Source organism: Microtus oregoni, unplaced genomic scaffold, assembly GCF_018167655.1.
Source record: "Microtus oregoni isolate MIOR12 unplaced genomic scaffold, Mior012 000062F_ref0000492, whole genome shotgun sequence".
Taxonomy (NCBI): domain Eukaryota; kingdom Metazoa; phylum Chordata; class Mammalia; order Rodentia; family Cricetidae; genus Microtus; species Microtus oregoni.
Genome location: NW_024543872.1, coordinates 8,521,378 through 8,547,901, shown reverse-complemented (window position 1 = coordinate 8,547,901; position 26,524 = coordinate 8,521,378). Strand labels below are relative to the sequence as shown.

Below are 26,524 nucleotides of genomic sequence, written 5' to 3'. Positions count from 1 at the left end.
GGCATCAGGAATCCGCGTCCCCCGCCAAATCCTAGGGTCTGGGACACAAGGATCGCTCATCTCCCGCGGCTCGGCGTTTCCTTCTGGAGAGGGCCTGAGTGAGTGTCTTTCGCACCATAAGGAGCATGCTTTTTACTTGCACCGCGCCAAAAACCAAACGAAACCCGGATCTGAAGCAGCAAACACGATTCGCAGTCCCCAAACTCCAGGAGTGGTGTCTGCGTAGCGGGAGGAACGCCTGCTCAGTTCGGCCCTGAGCCGGCTCGCAGCTCGCTCCCGCCGCACGGTACAAACCGGAGAGCCTGCTCTTTCGTCTTTCCTTCCGGCTCCGGCTCCCCCAAGACTGCTGAGAAACAAGCCAGAACTCAGAAAAATTCCCGGTAAGCATTAGAAGGAAAATGGCAAGTTCCGGGAGCAGCGGAGCCTTCGATAGCTCAGTTGGTAGAGCGGAGGACTGTAGTGGATAAGCTCTAGCAATCCTTAGGTCGCTGGTTCGATTCCGGCTCGAAGGACTTCGTACATTGTTTTTAGCTTCATCCTATCTCAATTACTCGCGGAGTAAAAGCTATAATTTGGTTATAGGCAATGTGTTTGCTTGACGACTGTTGACCTGGGGTGCGGCACGTAGGCAGTTTAGTAGTCGAAGTACAATGCATTTTGTTCGAGCAATGGGTGTAAAGATGATTACTGCAAGAAAAGTCCTTATTGCTTTTGTGTTTATTACATGGCTCGGTTTCAAAACCTTGCTGAGAGTTCCAACATAATTTATGTTAGAAATTTTCCGTTCAATGGGCCCCCGGCAAACCTTATAAAGGCAATAAGAAGGCAAGATCCAGCAGATGGGGGATTAGCTCAAATGGTAGAGCGCTCGCTTAGCATGCGAGAGGTAGCGGGATCGATGCCCGCATCCTCCACTTGCCTTTTGCGATCAAATACTAGACAGGTCAACACTGGCAGGTTCCTGGACAACTTGTTGTTCGCCTTTTGCTAGACAGTAGAGTAAGCAAGGATCCGCTTCCCACGGCGTCTTCTTGTCCGCAGGTGAGTCTTCCTGTTGCCCGCGCCCCGGCTTTGTCTTTCCCGCCTCGGGGTGGCGGGCCGTTAACCGCCTCCAGAGAAGACGCTGCCTGAGCGGCGGATGGCGCTGGCCCGCGGGAAGCCCCCAAACGGCCCCCTCACAGGTACCTGCCAACGTGCACGGAACCCTGCGCGCCGGCCAATGGCAGCACGCTTTACTGGGCGGGTAGCCAGCTGCAACTGCGGCCAATAGGCAAGAGACTTCTTGTTTCCTGGCAGAGCGGGGTCCCGGCACCGCGGCTCTCTGGTTTTGTGTGGGTCCTGGGTGGAGGGCCCGGGTGCCGGGGCCCGAGGTGCCGCCTCGCTAGCGGGACAGGGAGCGGGAGCAGCGGCCCGGAGAGAGGTGAGGGGCTCTGCGCGGACTGCGGCCCCGCGGCCGGCCCCGCCCCCTTCTTCAGCCCGCTCCGCCCGAGCCCCTGTCGAATGCCACCCCGCCCCCCCGGCCTGGCGCGGTCAGCCGACCCCGCCTCTGGCTGACCACCTCCGAGCCCGTGGCCTCACCTCTGACCCCTAGGACCAGCCTTCCCATCCTCCAGTGTCTCTGTCTCGACCCCTCCCACGCCTCCAAACCCTTCCCTGCCCTGGACCAGCCAGTCAGTGCGAGGGTCCTCGCGAATCAAGGAGCTGCTTGCTGCTTCCAAGCGCGATTCTACTGGCCCAGCCTTCCTAGGGGTGCTTAGGACACCCGTTACCCACATCTTCGAGGGTAGCTTTTGCACAGGCTCCAGTGTCTACAGGGCGGGAGGATGGAAACAGACCCTAATTGGAACTGAGGTTCAGGGCAGGTGAGCAAGTGGCTTTGGCCAGGCACAGGCCATGTTTTTCTAGTTTTCATAATAGGCATAGTATAGAAAGGGGGTGGCAACAACAGAAACGGCTCTTCAAGGTCTCATAGAAACAACAGCATGATTCTAGTCAGTGCTTGTGAAGACAAAGGGGTAAAGAAAGGAAGCCACCATTTACACTTAGAAATTTGGTTCTTTCTGCTCTGGGCCGCACAGTACAAAGTCAATCTAGGAAATGTTAAAATGGCCCCTCCCTCATAGAGTCGGTGGCAGCCATCTGACGTCCAGTCTCTGCTCTTTAGGTTTCTGAGAAGCATGAGAGTCTAGAGTTTGCCAACTCAGCCAAAGAAGCCATTGAGCATTTGATTTGGCAGCAGCTGTGTGTAGTTAAATGGGGTCTTTCAGGTTACTCATAACCCTTGGGTGTCCAGGGACAGAGTTCTGCTTTCTCTTGATCTTGCTGGAAGGCTACTTCCATGTTTTCTAAGAAAGGGAGTATTTTGCTTCACAGAATACTAAAAGCATTTCTCATTTATCCAAAGATACCCAAAAACATTGTTGCATTTTTCTCTCCAGCCTGCCTACAAACCCTTTCGTTTTTCCCCCAGCTCTCAGGGCCTGTGTGGGGCAAGAGGATGCTTTCCCAGCCCCACCATGGAGCTGCGCTGTGGGGGATTGCTGTTCAGTTCTCGCTTTGATTCAGGGAACCTAGCCCATGTGGAAAAGGTGGAAACGGTTTCTAGCGATGGGGAAGGAGTAGGAGGGGGGGCTTCAGCCCCCACTAGTAGCACTGCTTCCCCTGACTACGAGTTCAACGTGTGGACCCGGCCGGACTGTGCTGAAACAGAATTTGAGAACGGGAACAGGTATGAGAAGTGAGAGGGTGGGCGGGAATGTTCAAGTGCCCGGATGCAGACTGTAGTCAGTCCTTTGACTTATAGACCGTACAGTGTCTCGTTTCCAACCCCTCCCGTCCTCTCTGCAGTTTTGACTTGACACCCATTCCCCACACATTCTCTCTCTAGCCCTCCCACGTCTGACAGCTGGTCTCTCTTGGTTCTCAGGTCATGGTTCTACTTCAGTGTCCGGGGAGGAACTCCAGGGAAACTTATCAAGATCAACATTATGAACATGAACAAGCAAAGCAAGCTATATTCTCAGGGCATGGCCCCCTTTGTGCGCACGCTGCCTTCCCGGCCACGCTGGGAACGCATTAGAGACCGGCCCACCTTTGAGGTAAGTTCTTCATTGGGGGAAAGACCAAGTGCTAGTACAGGAAACAAGTTCCTGAGAGAGAGTACGAGGCAGGTAGCACCCCTGAGTTTAGTATCTTCTTTCTTCCACCCCTAGTTGGGGTCCAGGATGAGCCCCTACTTCAGCAAGCCTGAAGAAGCTGGCTTTCATATGGAAAGTATCAGAGGGAGGGGAGTTGGTAAAGGTGTTCCTAACAGGAGGAGCTCAGTTCTGACAGATGAACATTCCCCTCCTCTTCCTCCTCTGCTCCCCAGATGACAGAGACACAGTTTGTGCTATCCTTTGTTCACCGTTTCGTAGAGGGCCGGGGAGCCACCACCTTCTTCGCTTTCTGCTACCCCTTCTCCTACAGCGACTGCCAGGATTTGCTAAGCCAGCTAGACCAGCGCTTTCCAGAGAATCACTCTACCCGTAGCAGGTACTAACCAACCCTTACCCCTGCCACACTGCCTTAGATCCTGTAGTACCTCTACTGCTTCTGGCATTTGTCCTAAGAACTCTTAGCCAGAACTTCATCAGTCTTTTCCCTGTGTGAATGTGGCATTTTGAAAAAGGTGTTCCTTTACAACCACGATCAGCATACCACCACCTACACTCCTTCTCCCACGTGCCCAGTTCATGTCCTGTTCGGTTCTCACGAGTTATCTAGAATTTGGCCAGTACTGTGACTGCCCAGCACGTCTTCTTCAGCTGCCTCCAATGACAACTCTGTATACGCAAATCTATCCTAAAGCCCCACAGACTAGGAAATCAAACAGAAAGTTCACCCTGAATAAAAGGGGTGGAGGAACGACAGCAAGATGGCTCAGTGAGTAAAGAAGGGTGCTTGCTGCCAAGCCTGATGATAGGAATTCGTCCCCAGAACTGACATGATAGGAGAGAACCAACTTGTGCAAACTACTCCAACGGGCTCGTGTGCACGTGCGCACTCCCATTTCAGTCCTGTATTCTGCATCTGGCAGTACAGGCCCACAAACATCCTTAGACTCACCAGTTGACGGGACTAAGAGGTCCCAGAGGTTATGGGGAGGGACCAGATAACACAAGTCCCGAGCTGGTGACGCTGCTCTTTCCAGGACCTCAGGGACTTATGACTAATGATTTTATCCCCCATAGTCCTCTGGATAGCATTTATTACCATCGGGAGCTTCTCTGCTATTCTCTGGATGGACTTCGGGTAGATCTACTAACAGTCACTTCCTGCCATGGGCTTCGAGAAGATCGGGAGCCCCGTCTAGAGCAGCTATTCCCTGATCTTAGCACTCCCCGACCCTTCCGTTTCACAGGCAAAAGGGTGAGTGGGGAGAACATAGGAGCAGTCCTCTTGGGTGGAGAAGACGGCTCAGTGTTTAAGAGCACCTAATACTCTTACACAGGATCCTTGTTTGGTTCCCATCACCCACGCTGTCTGTGGTTGCCTTTAACTCCTGCTCCAGGAGGTATAACAACTTCCACACTTCACAGGCACTTGTAGACAGACACACAGACATACACATAAATAAAACAAAACAGTACTCTCGCCTTATTCTAGCTCCAGCCACTGTGGATAATTTAAAGCTTTACCTCTACGCATTCTGGATCCAGCTTAGCTTGTAGCCCAGGGCAGAGGGCTGCAGTGCTGTACCTCTGGCAGACAGCCACTCCTGCCCACACACGTCAGAGTGGAACTGCAGCACTACTGACCTTCGTCTGCTTTCTTCTCCACCTCAGATATTCTTCTTAAGCAGCAGGGTACACCCTGGAGAGACTCCATCTAGCTTTGTCTTCAATGGCTTTTTGGACTTCATCCTTCGACCTGATGACCCCCGGGCGCAAACCCTACGTCGACTCTTTGTCTTTAAATTGATTCCTATGTTAAACCCTGATGGTGTGGTTCGGGGCCACTACCGGTAAGTAGCCTAAACCTTTTTGGATTTCCTCAGTTTCTCTTATGTCCCACGTCTCTGTAACAGATAGATAGCCTTCTGACTTGTCTGTATTTCTAGTCCTCTTGTACCCTAACAAGGACGAGTCCTTTTAATGTTCCAGTGAGCTGAAAAGGGATGGCATCTCCATACACTCCTGGGCTGAAGCAAAAGTAGGCTAGGTGAAGACTACTTGGGTAGAGGGAACTGTCCTTGGATTTCTATAGTAGGAGGACAACAAGTCAAGGAAGGGTCATGTCCTCCTTTCTTTCCCAGCATAATTTAAGCCGTGCACTCGACAAGTCTTCCAGCCTCCTTGTCACCTACTCTAGTGTCTCTTGCTGGCCCAGACACCTAGACCCTGTTCAGTCCTGTCTTCCTACAGCACGGACTCCCGTGGGGTGAATCTCAACCGTCAGTACCTGAAGCCTGACGCCATCCTGCACCCAGCCATCTATGGCGCGAAAGCTGTCCTCCTCTACCATCACGTGCACTCCCGGCTCAACACCAGGAGTCCCTGTGCCCCGCAGCCCAGTCTGCATCTCCCGCCGGAGACTCCTCTCGCTGACCTTGGACAGCCACCTGATGGGGAAAGCCCTGAGGCCTGGGCCGAGACAGAGCCAGCAGCAGAAGCGAAGACTGACACTGTGTGGGTTCCGCCACAACAGTCTCCTGAACTGGAAGAGCCAGCCCCTGACACCATCCCCCCAAAAGAGAGTGGTGTTGCTTACTATGTGGACTTGCATGGACATGCTTCCAAAAGGGGCTGCTTCATGTATGGAAACAGCTTTAGTGATGAGAGCACCCAGGTAGGACTCTAGGTACTGTGTAGCAGTCGGGAGATGAGGGTTAGGTTACAGGCAAGGTGGGAAGGTGGCCTTCTGGAGAAGCAAGCAGGAAGGCCTGTGCACACTCCCTCTGCACAAGCTTCAAAGGACAAAGAGATGGCACTAGCACCTTACAGCTTAGCCACTGAGTGAAGAACAAGCTACCGGCACCCCAGTTCTATAGAGCTTGAGAACCAGAGCAGGAAAATGTAGCGGGAAATCTAAGAGCTTAAAAGAAATAATATTCAGCAGTGAGACTTTCAAGAAACATTGATTACTGCTGATGGCTATAATGGTATATCCTACATAGTCACATGACTGTCTACCTTATTTTTCTTGCCCCTATCCCTTTTTTCTGTATTGTCTTCTGAGTTGCCTTTTCCTCCCCCCAAACAGGTGGAAAACATGCTATATCCAAAGCTCATCTCCTTGAATTCAGCCCACTTTGACTTCCAGGGCTGCAATTTCTCAGAAAAGAACATGTATGCCCGAGACCGTAGAGATGGCCAGTCCAAAGAGGGAAGCGGTCGTGTTGCAATCTACAAAGCCTCAGGGATAATACACAGGTTGGGAGGAAACTGGCATAGTTGAGAAAATAATTTATTTAAAGAAAAAAAATACTTATTCCTAGGTGTTTGAGGGGCTGGAACCATCCAAGTCTTAAAAAAGAGAGTCTCAATTAGCACAGTTGGCATTAATCACGAAGTCTTATTTTTGGAGGACTTTCTGGGCACACGGTCAGTAGTTAGTTGGGAATTATTAGCACTTTCTCTTGGTCTACTTGTTTCCAAGTGATCACCTTCTTAAGCCATCTCACTGCCCCTCACTGTTCTGTCCCAGCACCTGTTCAGACAGGACACTCACAAAGGTCTCTGTGTCTTAGCTACACACTTGAATGCAACTACAACACTGGACGCTCAGTAAACAGCATCCCTGCTGCCTGCCATGACAATGGGCGCGCCAGCCCCCCTCCACCGCCAGCTTTCCCCTCCAGATACACTGTGGAACTATTTGAGCAGGTATGAATCCATAGACTAAGTGGGGAAGTGGGAACAGTTGATGCTCTGCAGAGTTGTGTGATTTTCTTCAGTTAACTGTCATGGTAATGGCAAAAACATAGGCATGATTTCTGACCCCCAACCAGACATTACCCTGGGACAGCTAACTAAATCACCTGGCCTGAGCTGATATTCCTCATGGATTCATTCACTCCTAGGCTCAAAAGCACCCATTATTATAGTCTTGGAATGTCTGTTTCTAGGCATGTAAGAGAAATAAAACTTGAGGTTGTAAAAGATACAAACTCATAGTGTCAACCAAAAGCACACCAGTCCCTGCTCAGAACAGCAAGCTGTAAACAGACTTGAGATAAAGAACCTGGGCACAAAATTCAGGGTACTCACTGTTACGTCTAGCCTCCTCTTGCCTGTTGTGCTGTGTACCGCTCCCCCAAACAGCAGCTAGATTCAGAGGACAAAGATACTAAACCACACAACTCCCCACAGGTGGGACGAGCTATGGCCATCGCAGCTCTGGATATGGCAGAATGTAACCCCTGGCCCCGAATTGTGCTCTCGGAACACAACAGCCTCACTAATCTGCGGGCCTGGATGCTAAAGCACGTGCGCAACAGCAGAGGTCTGACCAGCACTGTGAGCGTGAGCGTGGGCGTGAGCAAGAAGAGAGGAGCTCGAACTCCACCCAAAAGTAACAAGTAAGACCAGCAGCATGGCGAGTGCAGGGGTGCTGTGTTCTGGGTAAATGAAGACTGGTGGGCCGGGCAGTGGGGGCACACACTTTTAATACTGGCACTCAGGAGGCAGAGGCAGGTAGATCTCTGTGAGTTCAAGGCCATCCTGGTCTATAAGAGCTAGTGCCAGCCAAGACAGGCTCCAAAGCTACAGAGAAACCCTGTCTCACAAAACCAAGAAAAAAAGAAAGAAAAAAACTGGTGAGATTACTTCAGTTTTTGAGAATGGGAGCCTAGTCCCTTTCACCTAGAGCTATATCTAAGGGAGCTGAAAATCAGGCCAAGGGACTCTTAGATCCAGAGCAGTGTGGCCAGAATGTGGCAGGTCTGATCCCAAAGGTAAATGACTTAAGTGAAGAGGGTTCTGGAGCCAGCACCACGGCTACTTAGGATGACCGCCAAGATTAGGGGGTATGCCCCAAGTTAGATGCTCCATCCATGGATATGTATTCCCTCCTTTCTTCCTGGCAATGGATTTTTATGCCCTTTAACTCCGGAAGTGAATTTTAATTGCTACATCCTAAGGAAGCCTTAGGACACTTCTTCCCAGGTACAGGGTAACTGGTATCTGCTTCTTTGCAGTGGATTGCCCATTTCCTGCTCTGAAAACACCTTGAGCCGGACTCGAAGTTTTAGCACTGGCACAAGTGGTGGTGGTAGCAGCAGCAGCCAACAAAATTCTCCACAGATGAAGAACTCTCCCAGCTTTCCTTTTCATGGCAGTCGGCCTGCAGGGCTGCCAGGCCTGGGCTCTAGCACCCAAAAGGTCAGCCATCGGGTGCTGGGCCCTGTCAGAGGTAAGCCAGTCTGGGAGCCCCTGCAGCAGGTGTTCGGTTGTTTGGGGCATTGCTGGGGGAAAAGAGCTTGAAGACGTGCAAGGGGTAAATCAATAAAACTAGTCTGTAGCAGAAGAATCCACAGTCTCTCCTGCGACCTTGTTGTTCCCTACGGCTTGACTTCAGAACAATACTGTGTATGGCCGGCCACAGGAAGAAGTCCTGGGGATTGTAGCTTCAGCACATGCTAGGAGCCAGGGACACTTGCAAGGACAAAACACTAGCTAAAGCAGTGCCAAACACAGACATGGAACTTCCATATCAAGGACAATGTAGCAGTGTCTTCGTGTTGGCAGTAGGAGGAAATTCAAACTGTAGCACTGTCCATGGCCTCTGTGGGCTGAAACTTCCTGGCTTCACGGCTACTCAGATAGTAATATCAAGATTCCATTCTTCCAAGGAAAAACTGAAGCAGCTTGTCTCACAGACTTATAAACCAGCAGTCTATCCTCATCAGTGTGCACAGCGGCACAACTAGGCAATATTAAGTTTTAGATCTCACTTGTCGAGATTCTGGGTAGGAAGTTTATGACCAAATCATGGGTTTGAAGGGATGGGGATGGGGGCAGGGAACAAAAGCTGGCAGGAAGCTGGATTGTGATTGGGGAAGAGAATTTTATAGTATTAATTCTAGAAATAGACACCACAAATCAGTACTGTTGTCTTGTGGGCTATAGAAATTTGTCAAAACATGGAGACTTGTAAGCTGGAACTAAGAGCTGTTATTTTGTGAGCATGTTTCTACTGTTAAGTTTACGCCCTCCTTTTGGAATGCCCTGATATGCACTGGTTAGTGTCTGTAAATCTGATTGCTAGTTAGAGAAGCTGCAGAGGAAGCTCAGCTTGAGCTAATTAGAATGTTCTTATTTCTGATACAAAACTTGGTTCTGTTTATATTCCAACCCCGTTGACAGTCTAACTCATAGCACTATGCTTTAACATATTAGTAACAGTAATGCTTCATATTAGATAGCATTTGATAAAGAATAAGACAGTATCATAAATAGCTTCATTTCATCCAAGCAGGTCCTGTGGGATGCAGAGTGCACCCATTTTTCTGATGAGACTTAGACTGCTTTAGGAAGGGCTTGTCCAGCTAGGTGTGGTGGCACAGACCCGTAACACTGGCTTGGTAGGCTGAAGCAAAATGACAATTGAAGGCCAACCTGGGCTCCCTAATGATTCTTCTCCCAGGGGTGAAGTGGTGAAGAGTGGCTTATTCCTTAAGTGGCAATTATTCCAGTTTGTCTTCTAGGTTTTTAGTATATCTAGTCTCCCATAGCCAAATCTGGATGAAGTTTTGTTTTTTGTCAGCCTTTCCTAGATCATAGCTCATTGTTTTATCAGCATTATAAATTTTCCTTCCTTGACCACAAAGGGCCTTTTCTATATCACTTGCACGAGGATTCAAGGCAGGGTTTTTTTTGTTTTTTGGGTTTTTGTTTGTTTTTTGTTTTTTTGAGGCTGGGTTTTGTTCTGTAGCCTAGATTGGCTTAGGATCCTCTTGCTTCAATTTAACAAATGCTGGGTTATAGGCAGGCTATCATTCCCAGTTTGTAATCAGTATTTTAGTGACACCCTCCAGTCCCACTTCCTGATGCAGAATTTTTCTGAACTCCTTGATGTGAGGGCCTAGTATTCTTTCTCTTGTTGCTTCCCCAGAGAACTAACAGAAAACATGCAGCCTGAGCACCAAGTAGTTCTTGCTTGATTGACGAGAAGCTTCACAGAGGAAACAAGACAGTAAATACACAGTAAAAATACATGCACATTATAAACATTCAGAGCATTTGGGGGGCTACTGTGGTAGGTCATGAGTAATGAAGCAAAGAATGTTCAGTTGAGAAACGGCTTTAAAAAACAAATAATATGTGGCTTGACAAAAACATTCCAGAAATGAGAAATGACAGCCATGATCAGAAACACATCTCCTGGGTGGACAAAAGCGTGTATACTTAGCTGACATACAAGGGCTACAGCCTTCACCACAAAATCTGGTGAAGAAACATGGGAAGTAGAAGTGTTTTGAAAACAAGGATGTTTAAAATAAGGCATATGGTAACAACGATATGCTTCTAAGAAAAATAGGAACAAAATACTGCACTGCACGCCTGAAAGGGAGAGGGGAGACTGGCTTGCAGGCATTTATTTACGCATGCGCTACTAGAGCCTGGACCAAGGCCTGCAACAGAGACGCCTAAGCATTAGAACAGAAGCGGCAAGATTCAGTAATGGTAAAAGACAGGTGAGCTAGGAACCTTCACAGTTATGTGCAGAGGAAAGTTATGGTGACACTCAGACACTTTGGGGAAAACCATGAAAAACTATTTTAGACACGCCTATATTCCTTAGGTTATCTGTGGAGATGCCCTGTAGGCAAGTGGAGGGTTGGAGAACTAAGTCACCACATCGAAGTGCCAGTATGCTAAGTGAGAAGGCATGCTTGCGTTCTTAGGTGAACGAGCTTGGAACAGAAAGAGCTGGCTAGAGAAGAGATGCCCCCAAGACTTGCATAAATACTTGTAAAAGCAGAGAACTATGGCTTTGAAGTCAAGGGTCAAGATAAAAGTTACTATCAAAATAGTGTAGGGAGTTAAAAGTTAAAAAGTAGGAATCTTAAAAGTGTTCTGCTGGGCATTTGCTGGCATTGTTCTTTGAAGGCCCTCAGGAAGGGAGGCTGGTTCTGATTTTAGATAGGGCTGCAATGCAGACTAACATCTGGACATGGCATTTTCAATCAACTCTTGAGAAAACTTACTTGTCTAGGGTGATCTGTCCTGCAATGTTACAGTGTGACATTTGTTTTCACGTCTCTGGCTCTCTGGCCTCTACCACTGCAAGCTATATGCTTTGTTTATTTGCATTTATTTATTGCGTGTGAGTGTATGTTGTCTATGGGCAAGGGCACATGCCACGGCCCCCAGTGGCGGTGAGAGAACAACTGATGGGAGTTCTCCTTCCCTCCCTACCATGTGGGTCTTGGACACTGAACTCGGCCATCCTGGCTTGCCTGATGTTTTCAAAGCTAGAAAAAAAAACATAACCTCCCAGAACACAGAAATTTTAACTGTAAATGAGCTATACTTTCCCAAAATTTGAACTGTGGTTTGATAATTTTGTTGATTTGTGAATTTATAAAATTTCTATGTCAAATGTGGCGGTACATGCCTGTAATCCCAGCACTTGGAAGATAAAGAAAAGGTCACCCCTTCGCTACAGAATGAGTTTAAGGCTCTACCCACCCACTCCCCATAAAAAAAAAAATCAAGCCGGGCGATGGTGGCGCACGCCTTTAATCCCAGCACTCGGGAGGCAGAGGTAGGCGGATCTCTGTGAGTTCGAGACCAGCCTGGTCTACAGAGCTAGTTCCAGGACAGGCTCCAAAGCCACAGAGAAACCCTGTCTCGAAAAACCAAAAAAAAAAAAAAAAAAAAAAAAAAAAAAAAAAAAATCAATTACTGTATTACCATATTTAACTATACATTTTATTGACTAGAACAAACATGATATTGGGGATTCCAGGGAGTTTTCTCAGGGTAAAGATCTGGGCAGCTCAGCCAGCAGCTTAAGGCAGACAGGGAACTGGTCTGAAAGGCTCCATTTCAAGCTGGGAGATGGTGATATAGAAGGCCCATGAAGGCCAACTTCAGACAGGAAAGATAAGAATCACAGGAGGCCAAATAGTTCTGAGTCGGTCTTAATTCCCGTGCCTGACCTTGGGGCCAGAATCTACCTGACTCCCAGCTACAAACCGTGCTCCTCCTACCTTCCCAGACCTGTAGCACAGCTATAATCTACCATCTCACAGACACCAACAAGCCTATCTGTAGCTGCCGTGACTGTAGGGAAAGAGGGCACTGGAGAGCAATAGAGTGAAGTGAGAAAAGGCAAAGGCATGCAAGAAACTGCAAAAGTTGCCAGGCAGTGATGGCACACTCCCAGAACTTGGGAGGCAGAGGCAGGCGGATCTCTGTGAGTTAGAGGCCAGCCTGGTTTACAGAGCAATTTTCAAGACAGGCTCCAAAACTACAAAAAAGAAAAAGAAAAAAGAAAGAAAAGAAAATAAAGAAAAGAAAAAACTGCAAGAGCTAAAGGGGCCAGGGTAACATTATACAGAGGCAGGTGATGCACCCAGGACACAAAATTCCATAATCATGCAGTTGCCCCTTTCAGTTTTGCATCCAAGGTTTCTCACTTGCATGATTCTAGTCTTGCCCCTTCAGCCTGTCTATCCAGCCAAATGTTGTGAAAGGTGAGGCAGAAGCCTTTAACTGTCGCCCTCTCACCAGCACCTCTCATCCGACTCCCAGTTCTGTCACTTGAACCTGCTATTACTAGAACTCTTGCCTTGGCTCAGCTAACAGGCAACTTTTGGTAGAGTAGCTAATGGCCAGCTCTCAGTGGCAGTCAGTTCCTCTGGGGTGAGTCAATAGGACTTGCTGTCTCTATCACCATTGCCACTTTGACCAGTATCAGGAAATCTACCAACAATAGGACCTAGCACTATGCCTAGCACTTCAGTATTTAGCAAATGCTTACTATGTGATGAAGGAAAAGTTTAGCTGAGAGTTAAATTAATGCTTAATCTAATCTTTCTAATTTTCATAGGGTTGTAAGAACCAGCTGTGTTAGCATTCCAAAGATTCAATAATATCTAGGGTACTACATTGAGAGATGTCCCAAAGATGTTTGGAGAGATGATGTAGACTCTAGGTATAGAGCAACAGACTTAATATTTCCAACTATGACACCTTAAGAATGTGCATCCTAACTCATTCCACAACTGGCTCAACTTAGCATGGCTGCCCTATCCTGCCAGTCCCAGCTTGTTACCATAAAATACCGTTTTACCACTGTGGAAGCAGAGCCGATCACAGTAGTCTGCAATCGGCATTACACTGTTGACTGTAACTCAAAACTAAATTCAGAATTGGGGCTCCTTTTATCCTCTTAACAGAAATAGGGTAAGACCTGGATTAAGAGGAGTCAAAAGTCAAAGCACAAAGTGAGCTAGAACCGGGTGATGGTTCATGCCTTTAATCCCAGTACTTAGGAGACAGAGGCAGGCGAATCTGAGTTCAAGGCCAGCCTGGTCTACAGAGTTCCAGGACAGCCAGGACTGTTAAAGAGAGACCTGTCTCAAAATACCCTCTCCCCTTTCAAAGTGAGCCAGCTGTGTTTCCATTGACAAATTACAGGAAGGTGTTAAGGCAGTCTTTAAATAATTTATTGAAATACTTGTCTTTAATACTTTATATTTTCCAGACTCACCAGACCTTGCCTTTTTTTTCCAAAACCTGATTAGGGATAAGACTCCTGAACTTTAAGCCTTGCTTTCCTTCTCAGGTTCTAGTCTCCCATTTTGTGTTGCCTTTTTTTTTCAATCTTTTTATCTGATTTGCTTCATTATTTCCAGAGTGACACTCAGCACTCTATTACTAGAACCTACCTGTGTCCCAAAGGTTTGTCTTTTTTTTTTTTTTTTTTTTTTTTTTGGTTTTTCAAGACAGGGTTTCTCTGTAGTTTTGGGGCTTGCCCTGGAACTAACTCTTGTAGACCAGGCTGGCCTTGAACTCAAAGAGATTCACCTGCCTCTGCCTCCCAAGTGCTGGGATTAAAGGCGTGCGCCACCACCGCCCGGCTTTGTCTTTTTTTTTTTTTTTTTTTTTTTTTTTTTTTAATGTGATAGAAGTTCATATAGTCCAGGTTGGGTTCAAACTCACTTTGTAGACAACTGGCCTCCTGCCTCCACTAGAGTGCTGGGATTATAGGTGTGTGTTCCCATACTCTTAACCACTTTCTTGCTTCTTCATTACTTGAGGGTAAGGTGAAGGATCGTGCTGTCACAGGATTTTAGCTTGCCTGTATGTAGACATGATTTCTGATCCACACACCCCATTATTTCTGCCTACTGTGCTGAGGAACATGCCTTCATTTGTATGACAAGGTCTCACTGTATAATCCTGGCTTGTCTAAAACTTGCCGTGTAGATAAGGCTGGCTTCAAACTTGAGAGCTCTGCCCACCTATGGGGTTGAAGGTACACAATCTGCCCTAAAAGACAATTTCAGTACTCACATTTTCAATCCAAACCACCAGATCTATACACTTGAGTACCACAAGTCACTGAGGGTGACTAATGTTACAGGCTGATGTGGCCACAAGTCTCTCCGACTCCTGTTCTTACCAGCATTTCTGCTCTCACTAGCCCCCTAAGGTCTGGTTGTTTTGTACTCTTACAAATCTAATTTAGAAAAAAAAAATCTAATTTAGACTTTAATTGCTATCCAGTGTAGGGACACATAGCAAGAAGGGCTCCATCCTAAGATCGATCAAAACAGTCTTTGAAACAGGGCCTCATTATGAAGCGCATGCTGGCCTGGAACTTGTAGTCCCCCTGCCTGCCACAACCTTCTGCATGCTGGGATTACAGGCTTGCACTGGCACAGCCTGCTAAAACCCAGTACAGACACCTCATACCTGTACTTTTATTAAAAGACACCTAGAATACTGACACCAGTGTTTTGTTTCTATGACAATTCAAGAGCACCTGGCACCTGCTAAAAAGCTACTGAACCTGTACTGTAAGTCCCCTGTCCCATTCATCTACCATCTGTCTCTGGTGCCACACCCTTCAGAACCTGTAGTAGCCAAGTTCAGGCCAAAGGAGTATGTCGGAGTACTACCCCTAGAAGTTAAGTATGCCCATAAACTTTAAGAGGTGACTGATCTATAAACAACTATACTAGCCATGTGAAAAAGGGAACTAATTTTGCCTGTAAATGGCCAAGGGAACATTTACAGGGAGCTGACATTTGAGATGGAACATGGAAGAGACTCAAGGTACTGCCTAAAGAAAAACAGAAATTTCAAAGGAACCACACAGCTAGTAGCAACCATGGCTGAGGTATGAGCGATGAAGCTAGCATCCTAATGATAGGCAGCCAAGAAACATAGCACAGGACCCTGAATATAAGGGTTTAGAATGGACTTTATCTTTAAAAGACCTTCAGAATTTAGCTACATGTAGTGGTGTGGTGAATGCATACAGTCCAAGCGTTTGGCAGGGTGTGGCAAGACCAAAAGTTCAGGTCTAGCTTAGGTTATACAGTGAAGACAGTCTGGGCTACACAGTGAGGATCTGTCTGCAGATAAACTGTTTCTCCCTTACCCAAGCCTCAGTGAATAATAATTAAAAAAAAAAAAGTTTCTATTTTAGGATAACTTGGTGGCACCTATGTAAAAGTATGATTTTTTTTTTTTAAATCAAACCAAGGGAGAGGATGGAGAGTGAAAATATCCATTTATACCCTGGCAATTGCATGAATAAGATGCAAGTGTCGAACCATCAGGATTTGACTAAACAAATGGAAATGCAAGGGAGAAAATGAAGTGAAAAATGAAGTGAGCTTCCTAGCAGACAGCAAAGGAGTGGGGAAAAGGCAGTAGGATTTGGTTTGGCAATCGGAGACTTAGGGAGAAAAGGGCCTTAGAGATTACAGGACTTAAGAGGAAGGCCAGATGGCTGGAACATTGGTCCTCAGTGAGAAAAGGAGCAGTTAGAGGTGAGGGAAAAGTCTAGTAAGGCCATGTTCTAGAAGCTGTAACTTTTAACCACAACAAACTGGTAGGATGAGAGCTGGCTGAGATTTAGATGGCTGGAGTCAATAGTAGATGTCTTTCATCTCAGTTGCTCCAGAACAGGGCAGGTGACTGCTTTGTTGACAAACTTGAAAACAGGCATCTTCTGACCATGCCTGGCCAGGGGAAGTCAGCAAAGTCAGTGAAGCCCATCATACGTGTCTCACTTATTTTATCTTTACCTACTGTGCCCTTTCCACTCAGAGACCCGATGCCCAGACAGAAGACGGCGGCAGCAGCCACTGAACCATCGTCCTGCCACAAGCAGCCTGGCCCCATCCCCAACTCTTGCTAGTTCTGCTCCAGCCTCCTCACGAAATCTGGGCTCCTGTCTACTGCCCAATTCACTCAGCTTATCAGGTCTGTACCCACTGCCCCTGAAATCCGAGTTGCCCAGCTTCTTGTCTTCTGTACCACCCAGGGCTTAGACAGGCTACCAACTTAAGCTTCAAGAAGAAACCCTTCAGCCGTACTGCTACTTAACCTAACTTCCTTTCTTGACCTGATGTATACAGGCCACTTCAGAGCAGGTGTGAGTTATTCTCCTGGTACCTCACACTCCTAACACACGTGCCTTTGTATGGGAGGGTGGAATTCAATGAAATGAATTTGTAAAATAAAGTAATAGTTAACATTTATTGAACGTTCACTCTGTGCAGGAACTGCTCTATACTATCTAGTCCTCACTTATAGCTCAAGAATGTGAGGACTTTCTACCTGCAAAGTGCTACTTAATCAAGTTCCCTAACTCCAAGAGCTAGGAGTGGGGATAAAATTGGAACATTTGAAACAACACAAGCTTTTCACCTATGGTTATAAATGGCATCCTATACTCTAACTAAACTTAAAGGCACCACTTCTATTTTAAGTTAGAGACCCAGAGGTATAAGGAAATAAATGGGATTATTTTCTTTTTCTTTTGAAACAGGGTCTCTCTTTGTAGTCCTGGCTGTCCTGGAACTCTTTGTAGACCAGGCTGGCCCCAAACCCATAGAGATCTACCTGACTGCCCTGAGTGCTAGAATTAAAGATCAACAATTAATTATAAGAAACAATCCATGCCTAGCAGGATTGTTTCCTATGATTGAGTCCAACATATACTGTACCAACCTATCAATTTCTAATCAAGTTAGTCCTCAGTCCAGTTGTTGCACATAATGGACTCCCCCACTCCCCCTTACAAGGTCTATGTAGCCCGCTGTCCTGGAACTCATATAGACCAGTTGGTCTTCCAGTTCTGCCTCTGGAATGCTGGGATTAGAGGCATGACCACTATGCCCAGATGGACTTTTTTCCGAAATACCTAAACATCTGATTGGAGTGGGCTCTAAGGTTTACAAATTGAGTCATTAAACTTGAAAGTTTAATTTTAACTCAAAGTGGCAGCTTCACTTCTTGGGTCAGATTAGAACCCCTCAGAAGCAATTCTGCCACCCAGAGAACATATGACAACATCCAAGGAGGTTCTAGCTATTACAGTAGGGAAGGATCTAGGGAGGAAACAGCACACACAATTTGAGGTAGGGATGTTGGTAAACATCGTACTATGCACAAAATCACTGCAACAACAAATGATTGTACCGCTAATTCAATGATGCGGAGTGAAGGGCCGCTGGTATATAGCTCAGTGGTTAGGGATCCTAGGTTTAATCCCCAGCACCATAAACAAAACAAGGTCAAGAAACTGATGTAAATGAAGTTACCTTCTCTTCTAGTCCTGCCTTGATCAGTTTCCTCTGTTCTCTAGGGAGCAGCTGCTCATTCTCGTCTTCAGGGGACAAGTCAGAGGCTGTCATGGTGATTGGGAAAAGTCTGCTAGGGGCTGGTGCTCGGATCCCCTGCATTAGGACTCGTTTGCAGGTAAAATTTGGGGGGGGGGGGGGGTCTTTCCTTGTCCTTAGCATTAGCAGAGCCCAGGAAGATACTATTCTCCTGAGCACTGGGAGGGAAATGCTGAGTCCTGCTTCACAGCCTCTGTCACCAGCCTATCAGAGCTGCATGGTACCTGAGTGTTAACCTACCCACTCCCAATCAGCCAGGTATCTCGCTCTTCTCAGACTCCATTGTCCCTGCCAGATGCGCCCCAACCGCAGCCTGCTAGTTTTGGCTTTCCCTACCCGTCCTTAGCGTCTCCTCTCTTTCTGACCAGACCTGCCCGAGGAGAGTTTCCGCCAGGAGGGGTCCCGGATTCCCCAGGTAACACATCTGGTTACTGCTCCTAGTAACAGCCCTACCATCACCTCCAACTTAGACAAGCTCCTCTGGATGGGTGAAGTTTAAGCTGCTCTGGCAGGGGCGGAAGCACAGAAAGCTGAGGGAGGTCTGCCAGTCCTCTACCATCTTTATTTATACAGCTTCTCAACTCAGCCATGGAGGTGAAATGCTGGACCCTTTGTCACCCTTAGATAAGTAAGACCTGGCATGTTGTCATAAGCTGAATCTGAAAGTTCTTTAGCTGCCACCCCGCCTCATCCTCTCAGCTAGGAACAGTGCTCAGGACTCCTGTGCTAGATTCTTATGCACGGAAACTCTAGAAGCAGAAAAGCCTCACGGGAGAAAAAAAAAAAAAAAACTCTTAGACTACCCCTGTCCACACAGGCTAGGCCCAGGTTGGGCCGGAGCTCACCGCCGACTCGCAGAGGGATGAGAGGCTCTTCAAGCCCCACATCCCCTATCCCCCAGACCAGAGAGAGCAGTGAGCTGGAGCCGGGACCCCGCTCTGCTACACCAGGGTGAGCACCGGAGTCCAGTCCTTCATCCTTCATTTCTACTATTCCTTCACCCCATTTCCACATTCAGGATAATTTTCTCCTTTTCTCAATGATCCCAAAGACTAAATGCACTTTCATTATTAATTTAGTTCCTGATTTTTATTCCACCATGGCCTGTCTTCACACCACAGCGTAACTTGTAGTTAGGCCCTTAAGGCCCAGGCACTAGCTAGCTAGTTCTAATAGCAGACTTCTGTGCAGTGGTGAATCTGCCTAGTCCTACCCACCTTCACATTTCCCTCCTCACCTCCCAGCCCCTGGCTAAAAGACCAGAAATGGGGCTGTTTCCACAACCCTGATTTCCTCTCTCTTCTCTGTTGCAGGCTGCCTCAGGCCGGCCCCCCACGGCCCCACTCTGCCCCTGCCTTTTCTCCTATTTCCTGTACTCTATCTGACTCCCCAACCCGGATTTGTTACAGCAGGGGGCCCCTGAACCAGTGTGAGGTTTGTTTCGTCCCTAAATCTCCATCACTCACTATTTCTCCCAGGGTCTGACCATGCCTTTACCTCCATGCCCAGGACATAGACCTAAGGTGAGGGAACACAGTGAACGATATGTTAGTACCGTCTTCCAGCTGCTGGTATCATGTGACAACATAGCTCCTTGGGATACCACGCGTCCGAGGCCTTGCAGAACATCAACTTGAGACAGAACAAAACAGGGACCTGCCACCCCTTCCCTCCCTCCACAGCACAAGATTTTGGGACCACAAAAAATATATATCTATATTTTTGTATTGGGGGGAGGGAATAGAAAAGAAAGCAGCCCCTATACTGGGCCCTATTCAGTGGCAGCTTCTTGTTCCATAGAGTTAAGGAAGACTTTGAGGAAATAAAAGTTGTTTGGAAAAATCCAGGTGTAGTTGCTTTGTATGCTGTGATGGGTAGGAGGGATGCAGTGAAGTGTGAAGGCCCCGCACACCCTCCATCTTGCCTCAGACTATGTCCTGGAACCCTAGAAAAAAGGGGAAAGACCCGAAGTAAGGAAAACGCTTTCTTTCCCTGCAAGGGATCTTTCAGGAGCCCACCCCCATCTAGCCCGGTTTCCCTTACATTCTCAAACACACTTGGTTCCCAGACTCTGCCCCGTCCCTTTTGACCTCTGGTTTGTGTTTGTAGATAACCCATAAAAACAAGGTCCCCGGTTTCAGAACAGGGAAGTCTACATCTTTCACTACCATGCTCCTCCCCCAACCCTGCCTCAGGCTCCGTGGGAAAGTGAGTCTTGGGGCCTGATCCCACTCTTGGGTGGCACAGTTACGGCCTTTGTATTGGTGTCAACGACTATTGTAAATTGGCACTTTATCAACTGGGGACCTCAAAACTGGAGCCTGAGTAGGATCCGGAAACCCACCCTCATTGTAGTAGGAAGCCGTTTAGGGGAAGAAGCAGTGTTTCAAGGCAGTGTACAGAGTGCAAACAAAGGGGCCCGGTTCTGGATTAAGCTTGGCTAGACTCGTTCTGACTTCAAGTTCCTAAGCCTGCAGGCTCTGGCGCGGCCTCACCACTCAGCTCTCTGGGGCCTGGGCGCTACTGCCCGGACCGTTACCTGGGGCGGAGAAAGCGCTACTTTCATTCCTGCTTCTTGGGATTGTTGACTGCCACGTAGTGATAGAGAACCACAAGCAAGAAAAGCGACACGCCCAACATGTTGGCGAAGATGGCGAGCTGCACGTCCGTGATCATCCTGCGGACAAGGGGAGGGACTGAGCCTCGGGTCGCGCTCTCCTTGCCCTTAGCAAACCCGGTCCTCGCCACCGCGGTCCAGCTTCCGCCGGGCTCGCGTATGAGACGGCGCCTGCGAGGTTCTCACCTGACCAGCTCCACTCGGCTCCGATGCTACCGCTCGCTGTACAGCTCGAGGTAGGAGACCTGAGCCGGAACTTCGTAGCGCTAGTCCGGGGAACGGCAAGGAACTTCCTGCTTCTCTACCCCGCCGACTCCTCTGCTCCGGCGGCGCGCGCACACAGAGAGGGCCTTGGGCGGAACTTCGAGGATGCCGCCCAGCTGCGGGGGGCGGGGCGGGACTGGGATTTCCGCAGCTGGCAGCAGCTGGCGAGGCGGGAGCCGCGGTTAGCTAGCGCTGCGGTGGTGGCAGCCTCCCTGGAGCCGAGGAGTGGGCTAGAGCGAGGGCGCGGCGGGCGGGGGGCCGGGCCTGACCCGCAGACTCCGACCCACTTTCCTGCATGCTGCCACCCTTCGCTTCCCTACCCGACCCAGCCAGGTGCTTCCTTTGGGTCCTCCCCTCCCGGTCCCCTCCCAGGCTCGCCGGCGGTGGGGATGGATAGATAGATGCAGAATGGATAGGATCGAGGATGCTGGTGCTCTCACGGGTGCCAATCTTTCTGAATCCACCTCCTACCAAACAGGCGGATCATTAACTACTTGACCAGTGCCGGTCTCAGGCCGGCTCTCCGCCTCCATCCCACTCCTGGAGGTGGGCGTCGAAATTAGGGCGGACCCTTTCATAATCAAAAACCAAACGTGGGACCTCGGCCAAGTGGGAAATCACCCCCCGGATGTGAAGGAGGGGGTAGGAAAGGAAGGGCTGGGACAAGCCAGAGGGGTCGTGGATTTGTGGTGAAAAAGCTGCAGTAGACATCCAGACAAACGAGGGTCACTGGTGAGGGGGAACAGCACCCTGAATCTCTACAGCCCTCTATTCAGCTAGAAAAGGGTTTCCCCTTTCTTGCTTTCTCTCGGCTTCACCATAAAAGGGAATGATGTGGAGCCAGACAGGGCCGGGGGCTGGACTGTTACTCTGGAGCTGTCAGGGGTAATGGAAGCCAGTTGCTTTGCGGTAGAGGGGGGCCGGGGCTCGGGGGAGGCCTCTGCTTCTCTGAGCCAAAGAAAACTGTACGGGAGCTGCTATAGGACTGAAACAGCTGGGACAGGGGACCAGATTGCCTCCGGTGTGCACAGTGAGCTGGATTTGCACTATTCCAATGTTGCTTTCTCTGGTCTCAGACCACCAGCAGTTTGTGTCCAGTTTGCTCCTAAACTCAATACTTGCCGTCAGTAGTTAGTTTATGGCTGTCCATGCCTCTTCCCACTTCTTGCCCCAACCCCCACCCACTGTTCCCAGAAGTTTCCTATTTAGAAATCCCAGGCCTACTGCCCTCCACATAACATGGGTGAAACCCCAGGCGTGTTTTCCCCAGGCGTTCCTCCCTGAGCTGGTGTGTCCCCAGCTCCGCCCTGAAGGAATGATGTCTAGATTTTAGGATTACACATTATTATGCTTCATGTCTCCTGGAAAATTGGGGCAGATCCAAGTCCAACCACTTAGGTATGCTATTGAATCAGAATTAGACTTTAGTTTTCAAAGAAGCTGTACCTCAAGAAAAGGCCCAAGAAAGTACCTCAGATTTTAAGCTGAGCCAGGTCCATAGCATCCTAGACAACCACAGCTGAAAGGCACCTCCATGATTTGTCATTTCATTTATTTATTGGTAAATAAGTAAACCGGCCCAGAAGGTTATCTAGTCAAGGTCCCACAACTGGCTCCAGACAATGTCACCTGTTCTACCTCCCCCCACAGTAGGTAGCCTTAGGAGGTTGTCCAAAGGTCAGGGAGAAACGGGAAAAGATTTAGTTTAGAATTGCCCAGAAATGTCCTTTCTCTTTCCCTTCCTGTGCCTAGGTCAACGACTTTATCAGCCTTCAACGGGTCATTTGGCCTAGTGCCTAAAGGAGCTGAAATAAAACTGAACTAGACTCAGCGGAGAAATGACAAATCTCGATTAAAAGCCCCGATGGGAAAGTATGTGGGAAGTGAGGCGGCCAGGCCCCAGCCTGGCAGGACTTGGGGACGGTGCTAGGAAGATACTTATGAAACTTAATCTCTAATTTATATGATGGTTCTGTTGTTGCTGCCTTCTAAATAGGACTTCGCTATATAGCCCAGGCTGGCTTCAAACTCAGGATTCTCCTGCCTTTGTTGGGATTACTGGTGTGAGCAAGGACAGAACAAGAGTCCAGGGTCAGGTTTAGGAGTGAGAAATCCTTGGGAAAGGAGGGATATTGGTCTCTTGAGTCCCAGGATGGTCAGATCCTAAAGCATTATACCTGGAGAAAGGCCTAGAAGACATGCGTGTGTGTATGTGTGTGTGTGTGTGTGTGTGTGTGTGTGTGTACACGCACGTGCGCACGCGCACACACGTGCTTGCATTTGGGCAGCCATGAAGTTTGTCTTAAAACTTCTCGTGAGCTTGAATTCCCCATCTATGTTGGCATGACACAAGACACAATTCACACGATTCTCCTTCTTCCCGTCCATCATTTAGTCCTTTAACAGGAGACCTTAGATGTAAAATGTTCCTTATTTCTGAAGCTCCTTGCTATCCTGGCTCTGAGAACTTCAGTTCGTTGCTAAGTCAGTGATGGCTGAAATGGCCAAGATTTCCCACAGGCACTAGGTCACGGGAAATCCCCCACCTTACAGTTGGTATAAAAACAGACTCTCTCTTACTACAGGGACTTAGCATTTTGTGTGTGTGTGTGTGTGTGTGTGTGTGAGAGAGAGAGAGAGAGAGAGAGAGAGAGAGAGAGAGAGACAGCAATTCTGGCCAATTACGTTGGAAATGTGTGGCCACCTGCCAATACTACCACAGCAATGCGACTGCCACCATTACCACCACTACTTTATCCTAGCCAACACTGGTCCCCATTGCAACTTGCTTGCTCACCCCGAGGCCAGCAATTGGCATTTTCCTTGCCAGTGAAGGATGATCTGGAGATTTCACATTCATGTCAGACCCTAGGTCTTGGCTCCTAACTACAAGGCAAAGTGAAATGCGACCTCCTGCACTGACTTCTCAAAGCCAGCACTCTTCCACGTGACACATTTGCACTGTACAGCAGAATGGATGACACAAGAGCTCAGGGGAGGGACTGGGTGGCAGCTGGGCAGCAGCAAGAGGCAGGAGGATCTCTGTGAATTCAAGGCCAGCCTGGTCTACAGAGTGAGTTCCAGGATAAGCTCCAAAGCTGCAGAGAAACCCTGTCTCAAAAAAACCCAAAACAACAACAACAAAACCCAAGAAGGCTAGGCTGATTTTTTTGTTTGGTATGGTTTTTCAAGACAGTTTCTTGTCTAACAGTCCTGGCTATCCTGGAACTCGCTTTGTAGACCAGCCTGACCTCACAGAGATCTGCCTGACTCTGCCTCCTAAGTGCTAGGATTAAAGGTGTGTGCCACCACTGCCCAGCCTAGCTGATTTTTTATTTTTTGTAGAGTGATTTTTTTTTTAAGGTTGCCTGAAGGAAAGGAGAAGAAGAAAATTAGAAAACTCATAGTGGCAGTCAGGGCAATCTGAAGGGGAAGTGGGTTGGTTTCTGCCAGGGCCAGAGCCTGCAGCTGATGCAAAGACCAAGAGTCAAGGCTCCCACCTCCCACTGGCAGGGCCCCCAGGAACATCTTAAAGTCTTCCCGTGTGCCAGTTCCCAGGTCCCTGAAGAGCAAATACATTGCTGCTTCCACTGGTTTTTGATTTTTTTTTTTTCCCAACACCTTGACTGGCATCAGTATTTCTTCTAGCCACCAAGGTCATATTCTAGGTCTGTGGCTCTCAGTCATGGACAGAAGTTGGTGACATTCATTCTCATGGCTTCCAATTAGCATTCTGTAAATGGTTCTCATTTAACTATTTTCTAGACAGTTATTTATTTCTACTAGAATGTATTACTCTATATTTTTTTCAGTATGTGGAGGCTAAGCCTACTCTTTCCAACCTCCTCCTTTTAGCTCAAGCTCTGGAACATTCTGTGATGTTTCCTTTATCTTCAGTCACCGAGCAGGCATAACCTTTCCTTCTTCCACGGTCACGATCACCAGCACAACCCTCAGCATCACTTTCCAGTGAAGAGTTTGGAGGAGGTCCTGGAGAGCAGACAGACCTCCAGGGGTGCTATGGGATGCATTCAGAGTTACAAGCTCCAGAAATTGAGGCTGAAGTCCTTGTAACCTCACTCTATCTGGGTTCACTGCACTTACTCACTCCAAACCTTGCGATCTAACAGACCGGCCAGTCATGGGAAGCCTTGCTCTCATTGGCCCATAATCTACCTCTTTTGACTCCTGCCTTGCTCCTTCCTAGCAATTAACAGCTGGCAGAGGCTGAGTATAGTAGTATCAGCACTCAGGAGGCTGAGGCAGGAGGATTCCCACAAGTTCTAGTCTAAAAGAAAAAGCCCTAAAATAGAGCAAGTAAGCCTTGATGGTGATGATGATTATTATTATTGACACTATTCTGGAATTTTTAAATTGTATTAATCCTCCCAAACCCAAGATGGAAGAAGTTATATTATCCCTGCGTTTGAGGTAGAAACTTCATTTTAACTCTTCCCTGAGCCTGAACTCTCTTCCCTTCCCTTGTCCCCATCCTTTCCTCCTCCTCCTATCCTGCCCACACTGTCCAAGTCTGCCTTTCCCAGCAGCTCTTCCTCCTACCCCCAACAGCCAGCTGTCTCTCCCCTGCTCTTCGCCAGCACACACATCATCCCTTTGTCCTGGCCTCTTGGCAATTGGTCTGTCCTGCTTCTGTGGTTGTCTGTTTGGGGGCCCTGTTCCATTCCCCCAACAGCCCACGTTGTTCCTTAACTGACAGTGACAGAGCTTTAGACTTGCCTTTGCGACGTCGGCACCTATCCAGTGCCTGGCGGCAGCAGCCTCTCACAGCCACTGTCTGTACTTCAGCTTAGTCCTTCTAGTGTCCCCCGGGAGACGGAGGCCAAGAGCATACTACAGACAATGCAAAGGCAAGAGGCAGCAGGCCCCTCACCAAGATCTCTCAGGTTATGCTGAGGATTCTCTGTAGACGGCAGAGAGGTGACTGGTCCCCAAAACCAGAGAGCAACCAGGTCTCACCTCTACCTTCACCATAATCACCCGTCCTGGCTATAGCCTGACCTTTCCCAATGGCAGGCAGGAAGGAGATGGCCTCTCCTCTTGTCTCCTCCATTAGAGAAAGACTGCCCTTTGTCTTCTGATTCCTTCGTCTCTCTCTCTCTCTCTCTCTCTCTCTCTCTCTCTCTCTCTCTCTCTCTCGGGTTTCCCACTGTCTCCATGGAGTGCCCCCGCCCCCCACCTTTTTTCTCCCGAGTCGTTAGAATCACTTGGAATCTAATCTCAGCCATGTTACTGACTTGCTGTGTCACCTTGGACAGATGACTTACTTCCCCACCGTGAGCCTCTAAAAGGAGGCAGAAGGACCCAGGGATGATGAGGGGCTGCCGAGCCCCCATGTGTGCTATCCCCTGCACAGTCCTGCCTCTTGCTGTCCTCAGGGTTCCCTCTCTCTTCATCTTCTCCCACCGGTTCTGTTCTGACTGACCCAGGGGAGCTGGGACTCTGGCAGTGGTCCTAGCCACCAGCTCTGTGTCTCCTGTCCAGATTTGGTCCCAGCTCCATGTGGCCTGTCTGAGAGGCTGGCCTCAAGCCTGGCGGCAACTCCACATTTCTGTTTTTCCTTTTTTTTTTTTTTTTGCCCCCCCCCCCCTTTCCCGGAGTTAACAAGAAGCAGATGTGGCGCCCGATGGTTGGAGAGGTGGGGGAGGAAGGGGGAGGTTGGACCGCCAGCCAGACAGGGGGAAGGGAGGGGAAAGAAGGGAGGGAGGAGGCTGGCCCGCCCCGTGGTCACTCTTGTGCTTCTCAACAGCCACAGGGGCAAAGCTCTGTCA

General features: G+C 48.6%; 2 protein-coding genes and 2 non-coding genes across 9 annotated transcripts; 3 read left to right on the top strand and 1 right to left on the bottom strand.

The window, feature by feature from the left end:
- The first annotated feature begins 423 nt into the window (after window positions 1-423).
- On the top strand, window positions 424-512 carry Trnay-gua. Its single transcript is given in 2 exon segments — window positions 424-460; window positions 477-512. It is a non-coding gene; the product is annotated as a tRNA-Tyr (tRNA).
- Window positions 513-841: 329 nt separating this feature from the next.
- On the top strand, window positions 842-914 carry Trnaa-agc. The gene has a single exon. It is a non-coding gene; the product is annotated as a tRNA-Ala (tRNA).
- A 37-nt stretch (window positions 915-951) lies between these two features.
- Window positions 952-19,696, top strand: LOC121439658 (cytosolic carboxypeptidase-like protein 5). 6 transcript variants are annotated; one of them, XR_005973276.1, is made up of 16 exons: window positions 1,067-1,420; window positions 2,471-2,728; window positions 2,927-3,098; window positions 3,371-3,534; window positions 4,233-4,410; window positions 4,827-5,005; window positions 5,406-5,829; window positions 6,244-6,413; window positions 6,731-6,866; window positions 7,353-7,561; window positions 8,180-8,394; window positions 16,278-16,433; window positions 17,821-17,933; window positions 18,223-18,269; window positions 18,672-18,805; window positions 19,333-19,696. XR_005973276.1 is itself a non-coding variant. In XM_041640224.1 (15 exons), the coding sequence occupies exons 2-15, from the start codon at window positions 2,517-2,519 to the stop codon at window positions 19,337-19,339; spliced, it is 2,634 nt and encodes an 877-aa protein (XP_041496158.1). In that variant the 5' UTR covers window positions 952-1,041; window positions 2,471-2,516; the 3' UTR covers window positions 19,340-19,696. The 6 variants fall into 6 exon arrangements, 4 of the variants coding, with proteins under 4 accessions (XP_041496158.1, XP_041496159.1, XP_041496155.1 ...); XR_005973275.1 differs by lacking the exon at window positions 19,333-19,696 and adding an exon at window positions 19,168-19,301; XM_041640224.1 differs by lacking the exons at window positions 1,067-1,420; window positions 18,223-18,269 and adding an exon at window positions 952-1,041 and having other exon boundaries at window positions 19,168-19,696.
- On the bottom strand, window positions 19,551-20,663 carry LOC121439659 (dolichyl-diphosphooligosaccharide--protein glycosyltransferase subunit 4). The gene is made up of 3 exons (XM_041640226.1): window positions 20,658-20,663; window positions 20,394-20,531; window positions 19,551-19,799 (listed from the first exon to the last, which is right to left on the bottom strand). The coding sequence occupies exon 2, from the start codon at window positions 20,528-20,530 to the stop codon at window positions 20,417-20,419; it is 114 nt and encodes a 37-aa protein (XP_041496160.1). The 5' UTR covers window position 20,531; window positions 20,658-20,663; the 3' UTR covers window positions 19,551-19,799; window positions 20,394-20,416.
- Window positions 20,664-26,524: the final 5,861 nt, after the last annotated feature.